The following is a 26,691-nucleotide window of genomic DNA, read 5'->3' as shown; positions in this document are numbered from 1 at the left end:
GTGAAACTCCCAGTCTCGCTTGCCACACCACCCCTCGTGTGGCCGTGTTTTAAGAAATGTAAAAGTATTCTTTATTTCGATTCACCCGCCCCCGGCATAAGTACTGTTATTTGGAACAAACATAACAAATGGCGACGAGGTCGGTTTTTAAATTTTACATACCGGGCAATGCAACTGTTCGATTGTGCCGCGTAGTGTAAATTTCGGACAACACGTGTAAATGTCGGATGACGAAGTGGATTTAGCGCCGTTACTACACAATATCGAACTGCCGGGCAACACAAAAATGTCGGGAATAATCGGCGGAATCGGTGAATACGATCAAAATAGTGAGACGTGGTAGTCTTATATCGAGCGCTTCGAACTATTCATCGAGTGCAACAATATTAAGGAGAAGAAAAAGGTTAGCACGTTATTAACTGTTGCCGGTGTAAAAACGTACAGTCTATTACGGGATTTATGCACGCCCAATAAGCCGTCTACAAAAAAGTTTTGACGCATTAGTATGTTTGATTCAAGATCACTTGTATCCAAAACCATCGTTCATAGTCGAGAGGTACAAGTTCAGCAAAGAGGATTCAGCACGAAGGCGAATCAGCAGCAGACTACATCGCCCAGTTAAGAAAGATGTCCACCCATTGTGAATTTGAGGCAGTTTTAAAACGATTACCTGCGAGATCGTTTAGTCTCCGGAATTAGAAATGAAGCAACAAAACAAAAACTGTTAGGAGAATCCAGCTTGACATTTTGACCAAGCAGTTAAAATCATCACGTCAGCAGAAGCCGCTGAGAAGAATGCAGCAGCCTTGGCGATCAACGGAAGCCGCAACGCCGAGCGACTACAAAAGATGACAGCTCATCACACCGCAGTGTAACAGCTGGGAGCAGAGCATCGGCGGGTGCCGGCGGCGCTACCAACACCTGGGAAGTCACCACCACAACCCCAAAAGCAGCGCTTCGCACGACTACAAAGTGCAGTGTTCGTGTTGTGGTAATGTGGGCCATTTGCGCCATCAGTGTCGATTGTTTGGTGTTACGTGTAACGCGTGTGGGAAAAAAGAATCACATTGCTAAATGTTTGTCGATCAAAGGGTAAGCCCCAAAACCAACAATCTAAGTTTTAAACAACTTTAAAAATAAAAAATGATAGTAGACATAATTAATGTAGAAAGAAGTATGTAGTCAAAACACTGATAGTAATGTTGAACCTGAAAGCTATGAGGAAGATATTTTAAAATATATTTAAAATGAATGAAAGGGAAGTTGAGACACATTAATTAACATTATCTTTTTTAAAAACTAATAATTTTAAAATTAAAAACCGAAAACTTTGCTTGAATCTACATTATGGTGGCAAGGGTTCATGCCATGAAAAATATTGACTTCTCCTCCATTTAAACCTTCCACTTAGTGCAGCGTCTGGAATCTGACACTGGAATCAGGACGTCCGTGCACGTCCGTGTGAAGAGATCCATAACAATGCTGATGTCATCATTCATTTCTGTCACAACAATAGAAACAAACATTTTGCTGGAGCTCTTTTCTGACTTTTCGAATTCACACACTCCCTCAATGTTCCACAGATATTTACAATTACAGATCCTCTTTATTTTTGTATATAGTTACTAAAAAGAGTTAGTGCACGAATTGCGTAGAAATTTTCTAACTATATCGAGCTTTATTTTCACACAGCAACAAGTACAGTATATCCTAAAATGTAGAAGAAGTAGAGTTTCATGCTGAAAAGGGTTTTTCATTTATTGTGGATTCTAGAGTATTTTTGACGACGCAGGTGAATATTGAAATAAAATAATGTATAAAAAGATTAGCATCTTATTATGATGCTGTATTGATTTCTGTTAACTGTGCTTAGATAGTATCTGAATTGTTTTGTGTTAACGAGTCTATGATTGTTTTGTTAGTAAGGCGATGAGTATTAAATATATAAATTTTATACATTTAAGACAGCTTCGCCAAAAAGTGTACTATTTTCTTATTTACAACTTATGTACTTGTCTATGTGATGGGAAGATGCGTAAGGCTTAAATTGGCAAGAATGACGTGAAAAAACCCTTTAATGATACATTAGACAATGGTGACATGGTGGAAAAGTCTTCCGGCAAGGATCATTGCAGAACAGTGTGGTAAATATTTTAAGAGAAAAGTATTTAACTGTGTGTGAACTTTGTGGTTAATTACTGTATTCTGGTAACTTATATGGCTGTTTTACTTTGTTATGGGACTAAATATTGATAATTTATTTCTCAAGCTACCGTATTTAATAAATTATATTTTAAGACCCATTGTGAATTGAAATATATTAAAATACTAATTAAATTAAGTCTATTCGTTTCCTTAAAATAAGAAAAATGTGTTACATTTTGATAGTATATAACATAAGAACAAGTTTTAAAACATGAAAGTAAAATGGGGGGGGGGGTGGGGGGGGGGGGGGGTGGGGGGGGGGGGGGGTGGGGGGGGGGGGGGGTGGGGGGGGGGGGGGGTGGGGGGGGGGGGGGGTGGGGGGGACATCGTTAAGTGAAACAAGAAAACAGTAACACTACGTTTCGAGATCTGCAATCTGATCTCTTCTTCAGGTAAAGAACTAACCTAATACATAATTACAAACTAGGTTAAAATAAACAAATCTTACTAAAGCGTTGTGGCACGCCCTGAGTCAGGAATCACAACCTACATGTTGTATGTCAACTTCACTAACACTAAAGACATGCACTTAATAAAAAACTATACAAAACATCACCAATCATTAAACTAAACTACGGAATACAGGTCACAATATGTCTTCACTCGTCTACTAACCATTTACGACTGACCAGAGGGTAGCCAATGGTAATCGTGACGGCCGGCTAAAACAAGATGGCGGAAATACAAGGGAAGGGGAACAGGAATGGGCCCTTTCGTTATTATTGGTTCATGCGAGATGAAACTTCTTAAAACCATATTGTGACTCCGCATTGGTTTATTGCAAATATCCGATCCGTTTGATACTTTTGGTATTCTCTTTAGTTCATTTTTTAGAATTGGCAACCAAAGCGGCCTAATCTCGACTGATGGTTGACTGATTGGTTGGTCTGCCAATTTAATGTATGTTGCCTCAATTAATTTCCTTTTGAAAAAATGTGGTTCCCGATGTATTATGTGGGCTTCATCCCAATTCATATGATGGTCTTCGGACCAACAATGGTGTGCAATTTTTGACTTTTCTGTGAAACCCTTTCTCGTGTTTTCTTTGTGTTCTTTTATCCTTATGTTTAGTGGTCTTTTTGTCTCGCCTATGTATTCCCTATTGCAGCTACATTTTATACTGTAAACACACAGTTTTTTGGAATCCTGTGTGCCATTTTTTGGTTTTTGTTTTTACGAGACTTTGTCTAAGAGTGTTGTGTGTTTTAAACGCGGTTCTAATGTTGTACTTTCTACCTACTCTTCTAATTTTCTCCGATAATCCCGGCACATAAGGGATTGACATAAACGCAAATTTATCACAATTCTGTTTTTCTGACTCAGGAATGATTCTTCTGGTTCGTTTGCACTTATTAATTACTAATTGAGGGTATCCATTGCTTCTGAGATCCGATTCAATTTTCTTAAATTCTTTTTTTAGTCCATCTTTATCTGAGCACAAGCTCTTTGCTCTATCAAACAACGAGTAGGCTACTCCTTCTTTGACAGATTTTTGATGGTTGGATTGATAATTTAAATATTTTCCTGTGTGTGTTATCTTTCGAAAAACAGTTGTCTTAAGGACATCCCTATCTCTTAATACACACACATCCAAAAAGGGAAGCTTGTTTTGGACTTCCACTTCCATTGTGAGGCGGATGGAAGGAGAAATACTATTAATGTGATTCAAAAAATTATTTAATTCAATGTCTCCATGAGAAAAAATAACAAAGGTATCATCCACATACCTCCACCAAAGTCTTCGGTTTGAACTGAGCTGAAGCCAAAGCTTTTCGCTCGAATTCCTCCATAAAGATATTGGCGAAAATAGGAGACAGTGGAAGAACCCATTGGCATCCCCTCATCTTGACGGTAAATTTTACCCTCTAACTCAAAATAATTGCATTGAGTGCATAGTTCTAACAGTTCCATAATTACTGGCACGGGAAGTTTAGTTCTATCCTTTAATGTTTGGTCTTCTTTGAGACGTGATTTAATAATTCCGAGAGTTTCTGGAACTGGTACATTTGTAAATAGACTTTCGACATCAAAACTTACCAGTTTGTCAGTTTCAGTCAACTTTAGGGATTTTGACTTCTCTACGAAATCCCTGGAATTTTTGATGAAAGAGTCAGTTTTTCCTACCAATGGTGTTAAGATGTCCAAGAGGACTTTAGACAATTCCCTGCAAGGTGAATCACGAGAACTAATGATGGGCCGGAGAGGGATGGTAGGTTTGTGGATTTTGGGAAGGCCATACATGTTGGGGGATTTTGGAGTGGTGAGGAGTTAATTTAGATCTAAATTTATCTGAAAAAAATTCTTTATGTTTTCTTAAGGTGTTTGCTACTTTGCGTTCAAATGAATCAGTCGGGTCTTTATTTAAAACTGTATATTTGCCAGTATTTAAAGTTTCCGCAATCTTTTTCTTTATACGCTACTGAGTCAAGTACCACAGTAGCGTTGCCTTTGTCGGCAGGTAAGATTTTGACCGTGTCATCTTTCCCAAGGATCGACCTGGCCTTTTTCTCCTCTATTGTTAAATTGGGTTTTGTGGGAGGAATTTTTCTGAGTAAAAGACTGGCCTCGCAGCGGAAGCGGTCACCCTGTTCCTCAGGTAACTGTGAAACAGCCGACTCAATTCCAGTTACGAAAATCCAGTGCCTTTACCGATTTTTGTGCCACATCGGTAACTGGAATTGAGTCGGCTGTTTCACAGTTACCTGAGGAACAGGGTGACCGCTTCCGCTGCGAGGCCAGTCTTTTACTCAGAAAAATTCCTCCCACAAAACCCAATTTTAACAATAGAGGAGAAAAAGGCCAGGTCGATCCTTGGGAAAGATGACACGGTCAAAATCTTACCTGCCGACAAAGGCAACGCTACTGTGGTACTTGACTCAGTAGCGTATAAAGAAAAGATTGCGGAAACTTTAAATACTGGCAAATAATACAGTTTTAAATAAAGACCCGACTGATTCATTTGAACGCAAAGTAGCAAACACCTTAAGAAAACATAAAGAATTTTTTTCAGATAAATTTAGATCTAAATTAACTCCTCACCACTCCAAAATCCCCCACATGTATGGCCTTCCCAAAATCCACAAACCTACCATCCCTCTCCGGCCCATCATTAGTTCTCGTGATTCACCTTGCAGGGAATTGTCTAAAGTCCTCTTGGACATCTTAACACCATTGGTAGGAAAAACTGACTCTTTCATCAAAAATTCCAGGGATTTCGTTAGAGAAGTCAAAATCCCTAAAGTTGACTGAAACTGACAAACTGGTAAGTTTTGATGTCGAAAGTCTATTTACAAATGTACCAGTTCCAGAAACTCTCGGAATTATTAAATCACGTCTCAAAGAAGACCAAACATTAAAGGATAGAACTAAACTTCCCGTGCACAGTAATTATGGAACTGTTTAGAACTATGCACTCAATGCAATTATTTTTGAGTTAGAGGGTAAAATTTACCGTCAAGATGAGGGGATGCCAATGGGTTCTCCACTGTCTCCTATTTTCGCCAATATCTTTATGGAGGAATTCGAGCGAAAAGCTTTGGCTTCAGCTCAGTTCAAAACCGAAGATTTGGTGGAGGTATGTGGATGATACCTTTGTTATTTTTTCTCATGGAGACATTGAATTAAAATAATTTTTTGAATCACATTAATAGTATTTCTCCTTCCATCCGCCTCACAATGGAAGTGGAAGTCCAAAACAAAGCTTCCCTTTTTGGATGTGTGTGTATTAAGAGATAGGGATGTCCTTAAGACAACTGTTTTTCGAAAGATAACACACACAGGAAAATATTTAAATTATCAATCCAACCATCAAAAATCTGTCAAAGAAGGAGTAGCCTACTCGTTGTTTGATAGAGCAAAGAGCTTGTGCTCAGATAAAGATGGACTAAAAAAAGAATTTAAGAAATTGAATCGGATCTCAGAAGCAATGGATACCCTCAATTAGTAATTAATAAGTGCAAACGAACCAGAAGAATCATTCCTGAGTCAGAAAAACAGAATTGTGATAAATTTGCGTTTTTTATGTCAATCCCTTATGTGCCGGGATTATCGGAGAAAATTAGAAGAGTAGGTAGAAAGTACAACATTAGAACCGCGTTTAAAACACACAACACTCTTAGACAAAGTCTCGTAAAAACAAAACCAAAAAAATGGCACACAGGATTCCAAAAACTGTGTTTACAGTATAAAATGTAGCTGCAATAGGGAATACATAGGCGAGACAAAAAGACCACTAAACATAAGGATAAAAGAACACAAAGAAAACACGAGAAAGGGTTTCACAGAAAAGTCAAAAATTGCACACCATTGTTGGTCCGAAGACCATCATATGAATTGGGATGAAGCCCACATAATACATCGGGAACCACATTTTTTCAAAAGGAAATTAATTGAGGCAACATACATTAAATTGGCAGACCAACCAATCAGTCAACCATCAGTCGAGATTAGGCCGCTTTGGTTGCCAATTCTAAAAAATGAACTAAAGAGAATACCAAAAGTATCAAACGGATCGGATATTTGCAATAAACCAATGCGGAGTCACAATATGGTTTTAAGAAGTTCATCTCGCATGAACCAATAATAACGAAAGGGCCCATTCCTGTTCCCCTTCCCTTGTATTTCCGCCATCTTGTTTTAGCCGGCCGTCACGATTACCATTGGCTACCCTCTGGTCAGTCGTAAATGGTTAGTAGACGAGTGAAGACATATTGTGACCTGTATTCCGTAGTTTAGTTTAATGATTGGTGTTTTGTATAGTTTTTTTATTAAGTGCATGTCTTTAGTGTTAGTGAAGTTGACATACAACATGTAGGTTGTGATTCCTGACTCAGGCGTGCCACAACGCTTTAGTAAGATTTGTTTATTTTAACCTAGTTTGTAATTATGTATTAGGTTAGTTCTTTACCTGAAGAAGAGATCAGATTGCAGATCTCGAAACGTAGTGTTACTGTTTTCTTGTTTCACTTAACGATGGCAAATGTCCGGAAAAATCCTGTTTTCCTTCACAATCCTTCCATCGTCAAAAATAACCTTCTACAAATGAAACTACAATTTGCGCTTCTATGAAGGCACAAGAATAGATGAACAAAAAATATATTACATACATTATTCTAGAGTTAATTCTCTTTACTTGTTCATATTTTACTAACAGTCTGCTTAAAAACCTCACAACCATGTTAAAGAAATGATAATACAGTGAGCTGAAGTGATTACATCTTTAATTCATTGTCAAGAATTAACATATTATTTATAATGTCCACAGTAATTATTTAACTGTGTATTACAGTAACAGAAGAAAAATATAACAACGTATAATTATAATATATAACAACTTTTAACATTTTTGTAATAACTTTTTAAACTATAAAAATATAAGACAATAATAGACTAATAATACATCGAGGCCATAGAGATTAACAACTTTGATAGCAACCTACAATCTTTGGTAAGCATAAACATTTAACAACAATACCCTGTTACAATGAATAATATTACACAATCCATAAAAATATATGTGATGAAAATTATTACAAGCACAAAAGACGGGACAATACGTTTAACATCGTAGGAAAAAACCATTTAAAAGGAATGTGGTTACTATAAAAAAATGCGATGCAAATAAAAGCTTCTAAAAGAGGTCAGAGATTGTTTAATTACTTCCTGAACGGAGTTCTACTGATAATGCCTGAAGTGCGTCTACTGACCCTTGACTTCGGTGATGGAGGGACGGGGATTGTCACGCCAGACTCTGTGATTGAGCGCAGTTGCGTACACTAGCCATGCCAGGTACGGCAGCATGATGTAGGCAGCTGTGGGCGTAACCTGATAGAACATATAGGTCGTGGCAACAACGGCTGCGTCCAGTAGTCCTATGGTGATAAGACCCTGCACAGAAAATCCCAATCATATAAAATAAATAATTTTTTCATCACGTTTATAGAAGGAAGAATGGATACAATACTAAAGAAAATACTTTCGAAATTTCAGTCTTATGTTACAAAATTTATGTTTTACTACCTTGTTTGTTATTAACTTCTTACAAAAGGGAGTCAATTATAAACCAGAAAATTTTTTATATATTTATTAATCATAAAAAATCAAAAATAAAATTTCTTACTACATTTACTACTTATCTGTAAAACTCCCTTCCAGTCACAAAAAAATGGTCACTAGAACGTCCGGTTGTGTTTTGGTTTCATAGGGTAGCACCTTTCTTTAAGACTTTGATCACTGATACTTTTCCAGTAGTATCTCTTATTTCTGATTCTTCATTTTTGAGATAAAGAATAATTTGACAACTATCAATTTGTCAAATTATTCAGTTTTCAGTAAATCTTTTCAATTATTTTTCTCTTTGAAGAGTTACTGCAACAGCTGCTTACTCATTGTTTTATGGGTACTACATAAAACCCTTTGAACCCCAGACCAAAATATTGATGGTGGAAAAAACGTACCAAAATCATTTGACCTAAGAACTACCGAGAATCCCCCGGAGCAGAAACAGCTGTTTTGCATACTGTTTGTAAAAATTAATACTTTTGCTATTTTTTATGCTATTGTCTTGTATTACACACCAAAATGTTCAGAATGAAATTGTATACACAGAAAAAGATTAGTCTGAAGTATAAAAAATGTTTAACAGCATTAACATAATTTTAAAATATATGTATATAGATTTTTAGGCAAAAAAATTGATTTTAAGATTCTTTAATTAAAAAATAAGAAATATTTTTACCATGGGCACCCACATTTTATTTTTCTAAATTTAGTTTTTGTGTATGTACAAAAAAAAATTATATTGATATCTCTAAAAATAAACTTTTTTTGAATTTTTATATAAAAGTATGCAACTTGTAAAAACCTCTAGGCGTACAACACAAAAATCACTGATATTACCTAAATAAATAAATTAGTAAATAAAATAAATAAAAAAATTAGTATTTTAATAAAATACATATAAATATGTATTAATACTCATAAAATAAATATTTTACGATTTCAAATAAATATGTATTAAACGCATATACCATGGCGACGATATTACGTCGCCCGGGGATTCTCGCAACTTCATTGGCGACGATACATCGTCGCCGCGGGGATCTTCGCATATCTTCTCGGCGACGATATTTCGTCGCCTGGGGTTCAAAGGGTTAAAAAAAAAAAAAAAAAAAATACTAAAAAAATTTCATTTATGAATGTATATTGAGGAAATGATGCATTATGCATAATTTTCATACTTACACCAATTTACTATACCATATCATAACTAAAAAGACTATTGAATGGATAAAGATGAACCATGGAGTCCTTAATTTTTAAATCTCCTGACAGATCGTGAATCGTAAACAACAATTGGACCACAGGAAATTAAAGCTTCTTTTGCACAAATATTCTAACCAGCTCAGGAACAAAACTAATTTCCGCTGCACAGCTTCGACTGTTGTACATATTTGTATAGCTTAACATCAATCCCTATTCCATGCAATGGTCAAAAATTCTTGGATGTAGGTTTTTTAAAGCCTAAGATTTTAATTATGGTAATTTTTATTCTATGGTTAAATCCAATCTTTGTTTGTATATTATTTCCAAAATCATGGAGTAATCTCAACACTGTTCTTTTCAACAATAGTCATAATAATTTATCAACGTTTTAAGGCAAATTGATGTCACTTGAAATTTATTACTAATTTTGGCTATCACAGCGGTATGGTAGTAATCTTTAAGAGTTAATTTTGAAAGAAAAAAAAGAATGTTACAATACCAACAGCGATCCCTAAGATGTTTTACAATATTGGCCAATTAGATAATTACAAGCCAACATACTCTAGTTACAAATTTAAAAACTAAAATTTTATTACAACTTATTAAAAAGAAACATGATTAGTTTTGTTGACAGATGTAATAGAAAAAAGGTATTAACAGGTTATACGTGCAGATAAGATTTGTTCTTCTCACATTATATTCTTTAGTTAATTTATGTATTGTTCATTAAATGAGTTATTATTCATTCTAAATGTTTTGGTTCCAAGTGGAAAAGAAGTTGTACAATATCATACTGTTCTACGTTTCCACGAGTGAGCAAAACAGAATTCAAGTCCTCACTATAATAGAAATTAAATATTGTGGACAATAATTCATTATCTTATCTGTCAATTACTCAAGGTGTGTGAGACATCACTCAAGGTCTCGACACATTGACATGTCTCTTATCTATGTCAACGTTAAGTAGACGTATCCGCAGTGATGCTTTTGGGTGGAACTCTTATGGCAAATACCTTTGCACTTTCCTAAAACCTTTCCTTATAAAAACATTCCAAGCAAAATGTGCTTTGTTGAAAATCAAGGAAATCAATTGCGGCAGAAAACATTTGACGATTAGGGATTGATGTGAAAAACAAAATTTTCATTGAATTTAGTTTTTAATGTAATAAAAAGTTGATTTAATAAAGTCTAGAACAAATATCGTTCATTTATTAGAGTATATAAAAAACAAACAGCCTACCTTCATTGAAAAACTTGACCTATCTCATTTTAAATTACATTTAGCCTACATACTAACAACAAAAGTTTGGTATTGGTGATGAAAGTTTTGAAAGGATTATTGGAGATTGGATATTTTCCATCGTTATACTTTACAAGATGTATAGCACTATGTTTTCGAGGATTAAAATCTAACCTCTTCATCAAGTGGGAAGACGATAAATATTATCTTTCCATCAGATGAAGAGGATAGATTTTAATCCTCAAACCATTGATTTATACATTTTGTAACAAATAACGATGGCAAATGTCCGAAATCCTATTATATTTTCAATTACACAATGTTCCTTTGGAAAATAACATAAAATAATTTATTCCTTCATAACAACACACAAAATTTTACTACCAATCTCCTTTAGATAAGAAAAATACAATAAAGAGTTCATTGCTGTTCCTCCCAGTTTTGCATGCCTCACCAATGGATAAATACAGAGTTTATGAAAAACTTACTCCTTTTATTGATTTTTTCCCAAAGAATATCGGAGACCAGGCAACATTGAGAGCTAGCTGAGTTCCATAAGCCGCAAGCGGTAGCTGGGCAGCACCTGGAGACCAGATAATCCACAGTATTTATAAATATTATATGGTTCAGTTAGTTTAAAACAAATTTATTTATAGTTCCTCGTTTCAGTACTGGTAACAAAAAAAACTGAGATGTGTTAATGCAAAAGTTTTCAATGTTCATCAAATTGTTAAATATAAATTACAATTCCTCTATTACCACCATTTTAGAACACTTTAATTTAATTATTCATGTAAATTTTTACAGTAGATTTTTTTATATAGCAGCGTGTAGTTTTAACATTAGATAGCTAAAATATTGGATAGTACTGAAAATTCAAGATAAATAACAACAACGTAATAATTTTATAATTTCCTAACAGCTTGTATTGTACTAAATATAATGGTATCAGAAATTCCTGGACTAGCTCTGCTAATTTTTGTTTTCTTACCTGAACTATTATCGGCTGTTATTCCCTTCAAAATAAGCTCCATTTGAGTTGATACATCGAACCCAACATTCTTTCTACAACTGGAAAGTGTAAAAAAAAACAGCTTTTCCGGAATGCTGTTGAAAAATTTCTGTGTTATTTTTCTTGCGTGTCAAAATGGTGACCTTTCATATATATTTTTAGTAGACCAATATCCTCACGCCAGTTAATTAAATGAAAATATTACTGATCATGGTAGGAAAAAAACGTGCTACATTTGCACTGATTGTGGAGCAGCTCTATGCATGGCAAAAAAAACCTAGCAGTAGCCTATAACAGTATCATTAGAAACTCAGCACTTATGGGGTTAAAGTGATTTTATTTTCATAAAACTAATAAGTACTTTTCATAATACAAACAGTACAAAAGTTACTGGGCCTACAACACTTAGTTAAAAACATGACTGTTGTTAAAAAATTATTAATAAGTATCTGATTTACTTCAAATTTCATAATAAACGTACTCTGTACCTATTCAAAAACATTTCCTGAAAGATTGATTACAATCTATGAACAGAAATACTATTTAAGAGATTTTTTTACATCACTACCAAATTCTCTATAAAACTGGATTTCTGGTCATGTTCAGTGGATAAATAAGGTCAACAGGTAAGTTATAAACTAATTACTGGGTTCCAAATTAGTTCCACTACACTGAACTAAACCGAGTGACTATATTTAACAAGATGTATTCAGGAACACAAAACTATGCAATAAATGAATTTAGATATCATCAGAACTCTGGCACAGATTACATAATTACATAGAGTAAACTCACCATGGAAGCCTCCACCCTCCTTCCACACCAGATAAGATGCGTAGCCCATTCCCGAGTACAAGGCTGGCCACACAATGGAGAATGCTATCTTAGGTGGCTTCCAGTCTGGTTTCTTCAATGACTGAAAATATTTAATGAATATTATTTTTTTCATTAATTTAATATTAATCCTTTGTGATTGGGAGGGGGAGAGAAATTCTTCTCTCGCTCAGCTCGGATTTAGTCTAAGGTGGTTGTCCTTTCATCTCACCGGGCTATGCATAGTGGCCGGCTGTTCTGCGTTATCATTCAGTTCTTGCATTACCATGTACATCACTTTTACTTGGATTAAAATAGTAGTATTTGACCTTTGGCTCTTTAAATTACTAGGATTTAAATTAATTTCCTAAATAACTTAAAAAATTTCTTAGCTTAAAAGTAGAAATTTTATTTATTGGTTATTTATTATTTGCTTTTGTCTCCACCAAATGCACTAGTATTTTAATAAATAGATAGGGTACACTATTGCAGTTATAGCAACACCCAAAGTTGGCTAACAAATATTTTTGAACAATATGTACTATGTATAGAGTAATGGTAGAGTTCTGGTATATGCTGCCAATAGAGAAATATTATTTTAGATACTTATTTGGCTGAGAGGTTGCAGCACTTTCCAGCCACAACTGGATAAGGATTGAATTTAATATCCTATAATCCTAATTTAACTTCTTCTTCTTCAAGGGATGGCCTATTGCCATGCAATCAAGCCTTAAGGGCCTTTTGCGCACCCCGAAAGTATACCATGAGGCTAACCAGTTTACAGTTCCAACAGTTCTACAAACTGATCAGGCCCTCCTGGGGAAGAAAGATTAAAGAATTGTTTTTGTGGAACAAACCCAAGATGTCCTCCAAAACTCATAGTAACATGGGTTGGAATGTAAAAATAATATTTAGAAAACACAAAATGAAACTCTACATTAATCTGAACTTTAACAGTACTATAGATTTGTATTGTTTGCATTAGATAGATTTCATAGTTGTCTGTCTGCCTATTACTAACACCCTCATGGCAGAATTTCGGGTAATCTTTTGGATTTTCATCGATCATGGTATCCAGGATCAAAAACCACCATAATCCTTTGATATACTTACATTATCAACAAAGATTATTCTTGGCTGATAAATTCATTAGCCAGTTTCAACCAATAAAAATGTCAAAATGGTAGTTCATCTCATTCGTTTAAAATTTTAATACAGACTATTTCTGAGCATAGACAAAAAATAACACATACAACTAAGAAAGATTAAAAGCATTCTATGAGGAACATTTATATTTACACATATTTCAATAACTCTTAAAGTTTCAAAATGGCAGCCGTTCAAAATTATTACTACATTGGATACAATGATTATATTTAAATTCACACATGAACAAAACTCTGGTTTGTGTACCAGAAAGAGAAGTGATACAAGGGTCATCCTAGAAAGCAATCTTCTGTTGTGTAGTGGAAGAAGTAGTGTGAAGACTGTTACCATTTTCAAATCAGTTTGCACAGCAGTTCAATTTGCCACCAGCTGTGTAAAGCATGTAACCTCAAAATTATGAGTGCCATATCCTTCAGTGCTTGGCATTATACAGTTTTTATGTGCTAAGGATCACCTGTAATTGACATTCATAGTGAATTATATGCAATTTATAGCAGAAATATTATGAGTGAATGTGTGGTTCAACAATGGACAAGATTTAAAAATAAAGAAAGGACAAACTTTCATGATAAAGAGAGAAGTATTAGTAGGTTTTCTTTTGTCAGTAGAATTTCAGATACAGCTGATGAGGAAGTTAATAAGAACAGCTGGATCACAATCTTCTGAAATTACGCAGAATCTTTAAAATGAAATTGTTAAAAAAACTCAGGGCATCATAAATTTCTGGTGTGTTCTTGCTAAACACAATGCTAAAACTCACACAGTTTGACATATAAATAAAATAAGTAAACATTTTTTCTTCAAACAATCTAGAAAACGTGGGAAGTGTGAACTGCAGTCAGTCATGTATACACGACCGTGGGTTGGACGCATGGCTAGGACATGGCTGTGTATACACGCCCATTTTATGTAATAGGTTAATGTACTATACTTGATTATAACAATAATATTGAAGGGTTTACTCACCTCGTACCAATGCCGCGTTCCTTCTCTGACCAGGTAGCCACTGAGAGAACCTGAGGCTAGAGGCAATGCCACTGCTCCAACCATTGGCCATGGGATTGACATTTTGACTAGACCTGCCAAAATGTATGACATACAGTACAGTTTCATAACTATTTGGTTCACATAACTTTGATTTTTACTACTAAAAATTAGTATTCAAATCAAATAAAACTAAAACTGAATTTGATAACATCTTAAAAAGTTTGGGTGGAAAAGTATGGACCAAAGTTAAAAACAGAGAAATAATTAAGGACCAATTAAATATTAATGAGAGATCTAAGAAACTTAACATGCCACACGTTACAGGAGTATTGCGTGATGTGTGTGCCAACATTCAACACTATGTCCCTCAGTAGTCAAAGTGTTATAAAATTAATTTATGAAAATCAGATGTAGGAACTTTTTAGAAATTTTAGTCTAAAAACCTCTTTTAGCGTTATATATCCAGTAGCATTTTTCAGAATATCTGTAAAATTGCCAAGGTCGTTCCTTTTTAAGAGAGGTATAATATGAACATCTGCAATATCATCCAATATCACTCCTACTGATGGTCTCAAAAGTCATAAAAAAAAATCTTTAACTAGTTTATACTTGGAGTACTTGGAGGTAAATGGCCTTCTGTATAGTCTTACATCACATAATAAAAAATAGTAGGTAGAGACAGATGATTATTTTTTAATTTTGTTCAATTTTTTTAATAATTATTTGTAATTTCTTTCATTCTTCCAACATCCGTTTCCTTCTCAAATTTAATTAAAAACATTCAATTTGTAATATATTTCAATGGTAAAAAAATTGAGCATGATAAAGTTATTAACAATGACCTCGAGGTCCTGGGAGTTAGCCAAATTTCCATGATCCAATTTTTAAAGGTTACAAGTATACCCATATGACCAATAGTAAATATACAGCCTACATTTTACCCCAACTCCTTCATCATTATAAAAGTTGCTTGATTTTTACCAATATTTTCTAAAACACATGTTTCAATATCTGGAAAACCAAAATGGCATTATTTACCTTCTTCCACAGCTTACTTGCGGAGGTCAGAAAAACCCGCTAAACAATATGACAAGGGGTGTGGATGTGTGTGGGTGTCATTTACTGCTTCCACAAAATGAAAATGGACAAATATGAAAGCACGGAAGAGATCATTAAAAGTTCATGTTGACTAAGTCCAAAAGGCCTCCTTTTGTTCAAGTTGTCAGATTTTTTTCTAAAACATGTTTGATTTAATATCTATTTTATAGAATATATTGTTTAGCGAGGTTTTATGTCCCTCCCTGTAGAACAATGAAAAATTATTCGTGTTTCTAAAAAGTTGAAGTGCAACAAATGTTTACAGAACAATTAAGTTAATTTTGGATTTAGTCAATACAGAGTTTTAATGACCTCTGCTGTAGTTTAATAAGTAGCTACCAAAACTATTGGATCAGTGAACCTAATTATCTATTAGAAATACAAAAAAAATTCTAATTATAGATATAAATATTTTGTTATTACCAATGGTTTGTTTTTATTTATGTTTTAAACTAATTAAATGAAAATAAAATCATTTGAGTGGTATTTGATTAATGGCTGCAAGTACAATGAAGGTTATTTTTGTCATAAGCCATCAAGACACGTTTATCTTTTAAAAATAATAAGAAGTAATTAAGTTTTATGCTGCTTTGTTTGTTACATTTAATAAATACACTTAGATAGATTTTAATTCATTATTAAATTATTATTTTTTATTAGACATATAAACATAGCTAACTATACTATAATTTGAAATACTTATGACATAATTCAGTTCAACATTTAGGTTCTTTTATCGTTCGATAGTTTAGATAACCAGAAAAATCCATGATTCGATTGTCGTGGTTAATACTTATGTATACAAGATGACCTGTTCCATACTTACATATTTATATAGTTTCGAGTTAGTGGAATAGTACATGTACTTGTACCCCCACACACCTTCAATCCCTATTTATGATTGTGGGTTGAAGTCTTCATATATACTAAAAACTCATGACATTTAGTCTTGTAACAACCTCCTCCCCATGGATATTGGTTGATATATTTCTGTTCAACAGTTGATAGAAGTAGGACTTTTAGAACATGTGGTATATGTTTGTGTGGTGGTTTAAGGGGGATAGATTAGATAGTACAAATTATGATACTAGTAAATAAATAAATAAATAAAAATGCCTTTATTGCAAGCGTTTCTCAGTATAACAACTGCTTTACAGAACAACTCTTGTCATATCTTACACTATTTACAATACTGGGAAATAAAATTAAAAACTAAAACCTATAGACTAAATATAACACCCAAACAAGACAAATAAATTACTGTACAATCATTTTTCTTAGTTTTACTTTTAAAAACAGTAACAGAAGTCTGTTTAAGGCTCTGGGGGAGGTCATTGTACAACTTTGGGCCAAAGTAAGAAAAGCTCCTCCTCCCAAACTCATGCTTGACTCTGGGAAAGTGAAGCAAATCACCATGGCGGACACTGCGTTGAGAGACCTCCTCCCGAAATTGGAGCTTCTCGACCAGGTACCGCGGCTCACCCAGCGCAAGCACCTTGTGGATCATGCCACATGTCAGGATCCTGCATACATTTTCCATGGGGGACAAACTGACAGCATCTCGGAGGGGTGACACATGATCAAAGCGCCTCAAATTGAAAATGAATCGAACTGCAGAGTTTTGCAGTCTTTGAATCCGATCTATGTCTCCCCTAGAGATACTGTTGCCGTATGCAGGATAGCAGTAATAAAATACAGACAGAACAAGAGAACTCATAAGCCGGAGCTTAGCGGATTCTGGCAGCAGACTTCTAAATCTGTACAGACCCCTCAGCCTACCAAGGGCACGCTGGATAGCATGAGTGACATGATCAGAAAAGGTGAGCTTACTGTCAAGCACAACTCCGAGAGTCTTGACTGACTCAGAGACAGACAGGCTCTCCCCACTGAGCCTTACTCTCACTCCTCTCTGACCAAGGGCCTGCACCAGATTGTGTGGGGCAAGATGAAGGACAATACTTACCTATATTGAGTTTAAGGCCATTGTTAACCGACCAAGTGTTGATGTTCACTAGGTCGGAATTTATTTTCTCAATAGCCCCATCAATGGAGCCAGGCTCGTATGACAAGCGCAACTGACAATCATCTGCGTACAGGTGAGCTGCACAGCTTTGAACACAACTTGGGAAGTCAGACGTATATAAGTTGAACAATATAGGTCCAAGACAACTTCCTTGAGGAACACCTCGCCTTTTGATCAAGTGAAGTTGACGTCTCACTTCCCATCTTTGTAACCTGACTTCTGTCTCCTAGGTATGATTTTACCCACTCGATTGAATTTTTGCCAAAGCCATAAAAATGCATCTTAGCGTACAAAAGTTCATGGTTAAGGGAATCAAATGCTTGTGAGTAGTCCAGTATCACTAGTGAACTACACATCCCTTTATCTTTCGCATCAATTAAGTCACTGAACAGACTTACCAGGGCAGTGCATGTGCTATGATTTTTTCTAAATCCAGATTGTGTTTTTGGCAATATGTTTACTTCGTTCATATACTGTGCTATTTGACGTGTTACTATTTTTTCCATAATCTTCGATATTGCTGGTAAAATCGAGATGGGTCTCAGTTGTTGGACACTTTTAGGGGACGTTACTTTTGGCAATGGATGAACAACACTCATTTTCCATCTCTGCGGGAACACACCGCTCATCAATGATTTGTTAATAAGATGAGTAATTGCACCCAAAGCATACGGACTCACGGCCTTAATCATTTGGATGGATAGTAGCAGTCAACTTGTTAAAAGTGATTTTATTCTTTGAAATGTTGGATGTTGGATGTGTAATCAAACATAATCAGTGATAACATGTACTTTAAATAACAACTATATCTTAGTCAAGTATTAGCATCTGAGCATTCAATGTAAGTAGTTAAGTCATTTTAAATTATAAGAAAAGGTTACATCTTTTTTATGGAACATTTGCCGTTATTACATAATGCAATAAACTCGTTGTCATATTGTTTGGTGGGATTGTGTAACCCCTCCCCAAGAGCAAGTTGGGTGGGGAGACGAAGTATTTTTAGTGGGATAATAGACAATGAATACGTTTTAGAAAAATATTGATCAAAATCGGACAAACTTTATATAAAAGGGTTATAGTAGCCCCACCACAAGGGAGGCCTTTTGAATGTCGGCAACAGTAACGTTTAATCAATTTCCACCACATCAAAATCAACAATTCATGCAAAATGAGACTTACTAACTAACGTTAACATTTACTAAACTATTTTTATAGATATTCTGTACAGTGGTAAGCCAACCTAAACTGGACAACACAGAATACCTAAATAAATGCATAAATGTTTGTAGACTCAAGATTTAAGATTTTGGTATCAGTGAGGTAAACAGCCAGAGGAGCCAATAAAAATTTCAATGTTATTAATGTATTCACTCATCCTCCTGAACATATATACATACACACACACACACACATATATATATATATATATATATATATATATATATATATATATATATATATATGTGTGGTTTTAGGGGTGCAAATCACAAATATATTTTTCACAGTAAAAATGTAAATATAAATTTGTAGTCATATTTTTATACTGTGCTTCTTGTTGTGTACTATTTTCATTATTATTTGCTCCCAATAGCTTATCTGAATATTCTGTGGTCTGAACAACTTGGTAGACCACAAGGGCGGATCCAGGATTTTTGTGAGGGGGGGCGGTCTGAGATTTTGGGAGATTTTTTACACATATGATTCATGTTGGTAGTCAAAGCTCTGTAATTTGACATATAATGTTATTATTGTATACTAATGAAAAAAAGGGCTAAAGTGATAAATGAAAACAATGTAATATTTCCAATAAACTGTATATAATCTGACAAAAGTTGTAAAAATATACAAAATTTTATCTTTAAAGTACAAAATCGAGTCTTCTGTTTTTTTGGCTTGCAAATCTGTTAATGACTTTTTCGGGGCATACTTCGATGTCCCTGTGCACGTTTAGCAGAGCGAGTCCAGTCAACCTATCCTCTGCCATCCTTGTTCTGATCCATGACTTCAATTTTTCTCAGAGTTGAAAAAGATCGTTCTGCCGTTGCTGTTGGAAAACAAACAATAAAGTTCTAACAGATTGGCAAAAAAAGGTCAAATGTTTCATAACCAATGAAAAAAATACTTTTTACTAACAAACACACGATTTAAGAAAATACTATTAGTTTTACTGGTTTTAGAAATTATCTGCTAATAAATAATTTTGAAAAAATAGTATAAACAAAAATTACTTACCTATTGAAATTGGAAGAGTAAGCAGAATTTGTACCAAAGCCCTTAGAAGAGGGTAGCTGTTTTCATTTAATGCTTCAAAACATTTCATTGCTTTAGTTATAGTCTTAAATTCATTATAATTAGGAATGTTCTTGAGGGAGCATACTTCGTTCATAAGTTTCAGTAGCATCGTGTTTTTGTTCAATGACACTAAACTGCAATACTTCATACATATGGGCTCAAAAACTAGATGTCATATCCACTATTTTGTCCAAGTTTGTCGGAACGGGTTAGGTTCAGCATATAAACACTCCAGTAAATCGCTTGAAAATCTATCTGTCATATCTGCAATAATGTTATCCAGGATTGTTATGTATGCGGATTTTTTTCCAATGTTGTATTGTACATTCCCGACTGTCACTGGACGTTGAGGGGTAGTTTGGTCTATTTACTTGCTGTCCCACAATTCTTGGAATACGAACTTCTATGCCCATAGACTCCATAGTCTTTTCAGCAGTATTGAAAATCAGAGAAAGAATTGATCAGGATTTTGCCTTTTATTCTGAAGTACTTTTATTGTGTGCATTACTTTGTCTCTTGCTGAACACAAGTCTATGGTTTCTGACTGAAGATATTTACTAAGAACACAGTTGCATCCGTTATATCACTAAGACAATGCATAGTTTATTATAAACTCGCAAGTGGAGATAGAGCACAATAAGCAATTTGCTTTGCTTGCTGTTGAGCTATCATTCCACTTTGAGACAATTTTAAGTGCCTCGGCTATTTTTGTTAGGTCTTCTGTAAACTCAAAAATTGATTCATGCCGTTCTACCCAACGGGTCTCACAATATCCTCTCATTTGATGTCCCAGTACTTTTTTCAAAATAGAGTTCCGTTTGGCCGAGGAGGTGAAAAATCTAGAAATCTCTTTTACAGTGCCTACTGCATTTCTCACGCTTTGGACTTTATTGCACTTTGAAATAGCCAAATTCAATGCATGATTACTGCAGCCACATAAGGTGCTGTTTATGGCAATTTTTTTAATTTCTGTCACTGCTCCTCGCATGTCAGACATATTGACAGAGCATCCATCACAACCGATCCCTACACAGTTATTCATGTTCAAACCAAGCTGTTGCATGAATTTCAGCACAGACTGTCCTAAAACCTCCCCCGTGATAACAGGTTCAACTTCTTGATCAGAATAGTTCGTACCCGTACCGTGGAGATCAACAAACCTACAAAGTCTTCTCTTTATAGCATTGTTATACAGGTAACGTAAACTAAGGCTTAGCTGAGAAGTATGAGACGCATCTGTTGATTCGTCAAATATTATGCTATAATATTTAGCTTCTTGATACTCGTTGAGTTATCACTTCCAAAATTTCATCAGAACAACACATTTTATAAGGCAGTTAGCTGTTGTCTTGCTGTGTAAGTGGCGTTTGCTCCTGCAGACTTCAAATGATCTTCAAGCTGAACATCCCCGCTATCTATTCTAAATCGCAAAAGTGCCCTGAAATTGCCGTCATTTTGTACTGGATCATCTCCAACTTCAATCAAACTGCCATCATCCCTATGACCTCTAAGGGGGTATGTTCTGCCTACCATGCAACAAAATAGTTTTTAATTATTGGCACAAGCCTTGCACGATTCTGCATGGTTTGGGCCTTCCTATTTTCTGTTTAACAAATTAAGAATTTCTCCCTCAGGGTTTTCAAAAAACAGATATAAAATGTTTAGCGTCAATTTCAGCATCTTTGTGATTATTGTGTCGCTGCGTGACTTTCTAAATCTCCGTCCTTGCCTGAGAGTTTAGCATATTTCTGTAGAGGTTCAGTAACTAATTTCTTTAAAGAAACTGTATGCTGTCCTCCAACTAACTTTTGATGGCATAGTACTGCACAAAATTTACAAAATAGCCCTTGCTTAGCTTCTGAAAAAACTAACCATGGATACTTTTCAAAAATGGCCAATATTAGCTTTTCTTTGTTCTTCCCGTCCTCGTTTTACATAGAGGATGTAGGAAACTTAAAGTCCTTTTTAGGCTTCCAATGATTAGTAAAAATACTATACTTAGTATGGTCACTCATCTTAGAGATGTTGTTAATGTGAGACCCGATGTCGAAAGAGCACATGTTTTCGGAGATACTAACTTGTGAATTGGAGGATGATGGCGCCGATTGTGGTGGCAGCGGCACGTCTGTAACCTCATGCTGGGTGGAAAAACCTCAACATTTGAAGAAGGAACTTCACTGTCTAACTTTGGTCTTTTAACAAGATAACGATCCATATTGCACAAAAATCTGTTAACACTCAAAAAGCTATTAAACACAAGCGAACGGGTACTTCACGATATTCACGAACGTACGCACTGAATCAACTGAGTGGCCGTAGTAGGCGGTGTGGTGTAGGCCTATCGTTGGGCGGGCGGACTAGGACGACTCATGCGCACGCACCGCTCCCCCACCCCTTCCGGTGATCATACGCACTGTTACCACCTCCCCTCTACTCATACACGAAATTAAATCTACAATCTTAAGTACAAAATGTATGTTTGAAACAACACCGACAGTACCAATTACGAATAGTGTGGCCGATGAAAGCACCCTTTACTAACGAACAATATAGTATTACTTTAAGCTTAAATCTTTTATAAACAAACAAAAATTTGAATTTGTGACTACCGAGGGGGGGCGCGCGCCCCTCGCGCCCCCCCTCTGGATCCGCCCTTGGTAGACCATCAACAACCGTCCCATGAAATAGCATTCAGCTGCAGTATAATAAGGAGCCACCAACACAATCAAATCATGGTATAAATACCAATACTATTCAATACAATATTTCATCTATACATATTCATAATAATCATTCCAGCTGTTTTTATTTCATTTATCTACGAGGGGTATTAGAAAAATAAGGTTCTCATGATTTTTTTTAAATAGACCGCTCTATATTTCTACTTAGTGTTATACATCAATTTAAAACTTAAAAGTTAAAATATTTTTCCACATAATCACCGTTTCTGTCCAAACACTTTTGTAGACAATGCTCCAACTTTTCTATACCCATGTTGTAGAATTCTGCCGCCAATCCTTTCAGGAATCGAGTAACCTCTTCCTTGACTTCATCAGCGGTACTGAAGCGTTGGCCACCCAAGTGTTCCTTTAATTTTGGGAATAAGTGATAATCACTTGGGGCTAGGTTTGGGCTGTAGGGGGGATGGGGCACAATAGTCCAGCCAAATTTGTCAGCAGGTTTTGATTTTGACGTGAAACATGAGGTCGAGCGTTGTCATGGAGAAGCCTCACACCACTGGGCAATCTTCCTCTCCGGTGGTTCTGGATCGCGCGTCTCAGATTTCTTAATGTGTCTTAATGTTTCCCCATAAACTTCGATTAATTGACGATGAATTTTAATACGTGAAATCTGTTTTGTATTTAAAAAACGTATCACAGCACGAATTTTGCATCTGGCGGTAACTGGGAGGGAGCTCCATAGCAATAGGGAGCTCCATCTTCGAAGGCAGCTAGGCTGGCACTGTTGGATGTAGCTAGGCGCGAGTGGTATGGATAGAGAGAGGGACAGCTGATGAGTAAGACAGTGTAGCCAGACTTCTCCCAACATATCGCATTCTGTCTCGGCGGCATTGGGAACCTTATTTTTCTAATAAACCTCGTACAAAGTACAACTAGTATCCTCATTCCCAGCTGTTTTGATTTTATTTTTTGTATTAACTAGGTTATTGACATTGGCAAGAACAATGGTGATGAGCATGCAGTTATTATCTTAAAATGTATTTTTTATCATTGAGCAATGTTTTAAATGGTTACAAGATAATCAATGAACTTGCTTCTTAAAATTCAAATTGTCCAGTTTGATGACAAGATGAAAACTAGAATTAAAGATGGAAATCAAATAATGTTTCGCTGCAAGAGAAGTAACCAACCTTAACCTGTTGTATCAAAAAACAATCTTGAGAAGACTTTTCATTAACATTCTAAATTTGGTATTATGAATATATTGAAAAATCGTGTACTAATTTATTTGAAATCACACAAACTATGACATTTTAATGAATGAATGTAGTTTTGACGGCATCAAACCCTGCATAAATAGCATTTCAGATTGGCTAAGGTAATCATAAGTAATATGCTGCTCAAACATAGTTTAAATAAAGTTTAGTTTTTATTTAATCTAAAACAAATACATTTATTTTACATATAAAAGTAAAGCTTCACTATAATACGAACTTAAGAGCATAAAACGTAATTCTGTTGGACATATTCGCTCAAAATTATTTAAAGTAAACTCGTGTTTGGAAGTTAATTCAAAGTGAAATCGTGTTTGGTTATTGACAAATGGAGGCAACAAAAATGGCATTGAGTATGTTATTTATTTCACAAGGAGTCAGACATGTCTATCCTTGAAAATAGTAAATGTTATTGTTTTGTTTGTAACATTTTATAAATATAGATAGATTTTTATTAATTATTAAGATTAAAAACCAGTAGAACTAGATTGTTATTTGAAATACCTATTACGTGATTTGGTCCGGTATTTCTTTTTCAATATTTGTAGATGGTCATAAATATTAATGATTAAAATTTCAATTGTGTTCGTGGCCACTTATTATACTGCAGCCTAACTTTCACCGACTCATGGATAACTATCAACTGTAGTGTCCATTACTCACGTTACTCTACTAGATACTGTCAATCAGTTTTGAAAGTTATTTACGTGTTTACTTGTGGATTATGTGATCAGTTAAAGGAGATTAATTTATTCCTTTTTAATTAGCCATTGGTTCACTGTGTAAACATGTGTTATTTTTAAATCGAGAAAACCTATTTTTATGTTATTGGAAGTTACAGTGCGGTATGTAAGTATTATACTTAGGCTAGTATGCACATACAAAACTAGGAAGTTAGTTGTTTGTTTTTGTTCTCTTAGGACAAGAAGCTTATAAATTGCACTTAGTCCTGTAAGAACCTTTGCGCTGCTTCCGGAGTGACAGGATATTCAGGATAGGCAAGGTTAGGGAGTAGGGGCCGCCTCTTGTTGAGATCCATGACGAATAATTAGGGCACTACATCTCAAAATCATGTCTCCCCGGAAGAAGGGGAGGCCAGCTCTGAACCAGCCTCTCCAGTCTAAGTAGGCAGGGGGTGGCACACCCTAGTTGAGGTTAACAGGAATCTCTGAGGTTAGGGAACAAACCCCACCAACTCCAACAGTCATCTCCCACAGTAGACTAGACCTATCGAATTGCCCATGAACCCCAGAATTTGCGGTTAGTGATGTGCCGCTACTGGACATCCATAAGGTTGCCCAGATTGAAGTGGCACATCGGTTTTTGCTGTGCCCAGTGGTGGGTTCAACTATTAGGTATAAACCATCCAGAAGTGATCCCTGCTGAGTTTTATAGTTATGTTAGTTTTGCTTATTTTTATTAAACTTACGTTTGTTAGATTCTAGAAGCTCTGTTCTTATTGGAATTGGATATTAATTACAACAAACACTCCAATAATATACTTTTTTTATTTATGTGAGGCCTTTCGCACTCAAAGAGCACATCATCAGACCCACATAGGCTAACTGAATAAAAGTATATCATTGAAGTGTTTGTTTTTTACATTATTTATTTATTTGTAGAAAGTTTGGTTCAATTTGCTTGTATTATTTTTAAATTAATTTTTACCCGCACCAGCAAGAGATACCCATTAATAACCTAGACTATTGCAATCAGTCTCCTGAACAAAACAATAAGAGAACAAAATGATGAATAATTAATTTTAGAATATTAAAAGTACAACTACTTACAATTAATTACCTTACTTACTATAAGAAAATAATTAGGGTTAGGCCTAATTGGTTTCATGGGATAACAAGGCCTGTAGCAAAATCACTAGGAATACCAATATTTAACATCAGGTTAAAACCTATTTTTCAAAATATAACAGAATGATGGAAAGTGGCATATTTAGGAATTTAGCATTTATATAATTATAATATTAATCAGTTACATACCTAGAACTACTATTCAAACATCATTTTGCCCTAAGTCTACACAAACCTAACCTAGATAAACATTAAAGTTAAATTATGTTTTATAAATTATGAGAACACTTACGATGTTTAGGTCAAACAACTAGAAAATAGAAATGTGAGAAACGCAAGTCGAAGCCAAATTGCGTAACACAGAGAACTCCAATGAATCTGCAATTTCTATCTGATCATGCAATCACAGGTTATTTTTATGCTCAGTTAACAATAGTCAGAGGTTTAGTACAGATCTAGCCTGTTTTTTTTAGACCACTAATATTTTTACACCAGGTAAATTGCTTTATTAACGCAATTGCACAAGCACAATACAATTAATTAAAAAAATTATGGTTGCCTGTAAAGTGGGTTTTACGGGCGAAGATTTTACGTGACAACGTCTTTTTCTCGGTAGAATATTTATTGATATGAATATTATTAAATTGCACAATAGGAACAAGGAATTGAATGAAAATAAGAATTGCACAAATTTTAACTATAGAAATATATTTTGTTTACTAAAACATTGTACATAATTTGAAATTAATTAAAATTTGTTATTGTAAATAAATGGTAAAGTTGAATAAAACATTTACTAAAATTGGAATTTGAAATTCTTGCTAAACA

General features: G+C 34.9%; 1 protein-coding gene across 2 annotated transcripts; it reads right to left on the bottom strand.

The window, feature by feature from the left end:
• Positions 1-7,407: 7,407 nt before the first annotated feature.
• Positions 7,408-26,410, bottom strand: LOC124358893 (translocator protein-like). Of its 2 annotated transcripts, none has more exons than XM_046811142.1 (5): positions 26,156-26,410; positions 14,667-14,779; positions 12,516-12,636; positions 11,197-11,291; positions 7,408-8,091 (listed from the first exon to the last, which is right to left on the bottom strand). In XM_046811142.1, exons 2-5 carry the CDS (start codon positions 14,766-14,768, stop codon positions 7,903-7,905), a joined length of 507 nt encoding a protein of 168 aa, XP_046667098.1. In that variant the 5' UTR covers positions 14,769-14,779; positions 26,156-26,410; the 3' UTR covers positions 7,408-7,902. The 2 variants fall into 2 exon arrangements, with proteins under 2 accessions (XP_046667098.1, XP_046667097.1); XM_046811141.1 differs by lacking the exon at positions 26,156-26,410 and adding an exon at positions 26,053-26,071.
• Between the last annotated feature and the right edge of the window lie 281 nt (positions 26,411-26,691).

This window comes from Homalodisca vitripennis, chromosome 4 (genome assembly GCF_021130785.1).
Source record: "Homalodisca vitripennis isolate AUS2020 chromosome 4, UT_GWSS_2.1, whole genome shotgun sequence".
Taxonomy (NCBI): Eukaryota; Metazoa; Arthropoda; class Insecta; order Hemiptera; family Cicadellidae; genus Homalodisca; species Homalodisca vitripennis.
The sequence above is the reverse complement of the archived record's forward strand: the minus strand, read 5'-3'. Positions and strand labels throughout refer to the sequence as shown.

What these genes read in the sequence shown, in the direction of transcription:
- LOC124358893 (XM_046811142.1), bottom strand. Translation starts at nt 14,768, where the DNA reads ATGTCAATCCCATGGCCAATGGTTGGAGCAGTGGCATTGCCTCTAGCC. An exon ending in GAACGCGGCATTGGTACGAG is followed by an intron (nt 12,637 to 14,666) that starts GTGAGTAAACCC and finishes AAATATTTTCAG; the next exon opens with TCATTGAAGAAACCAGACTG. An exon ending in GGAGGGTGGAGGCTTCCATG is followed by an intron (nt 11,292 to 12,515) that starts GTGAGTTTACTC and finishes TCTGGTCTCCAG; the next exon opens with GTGCTGCCCAGCTACCGCTT.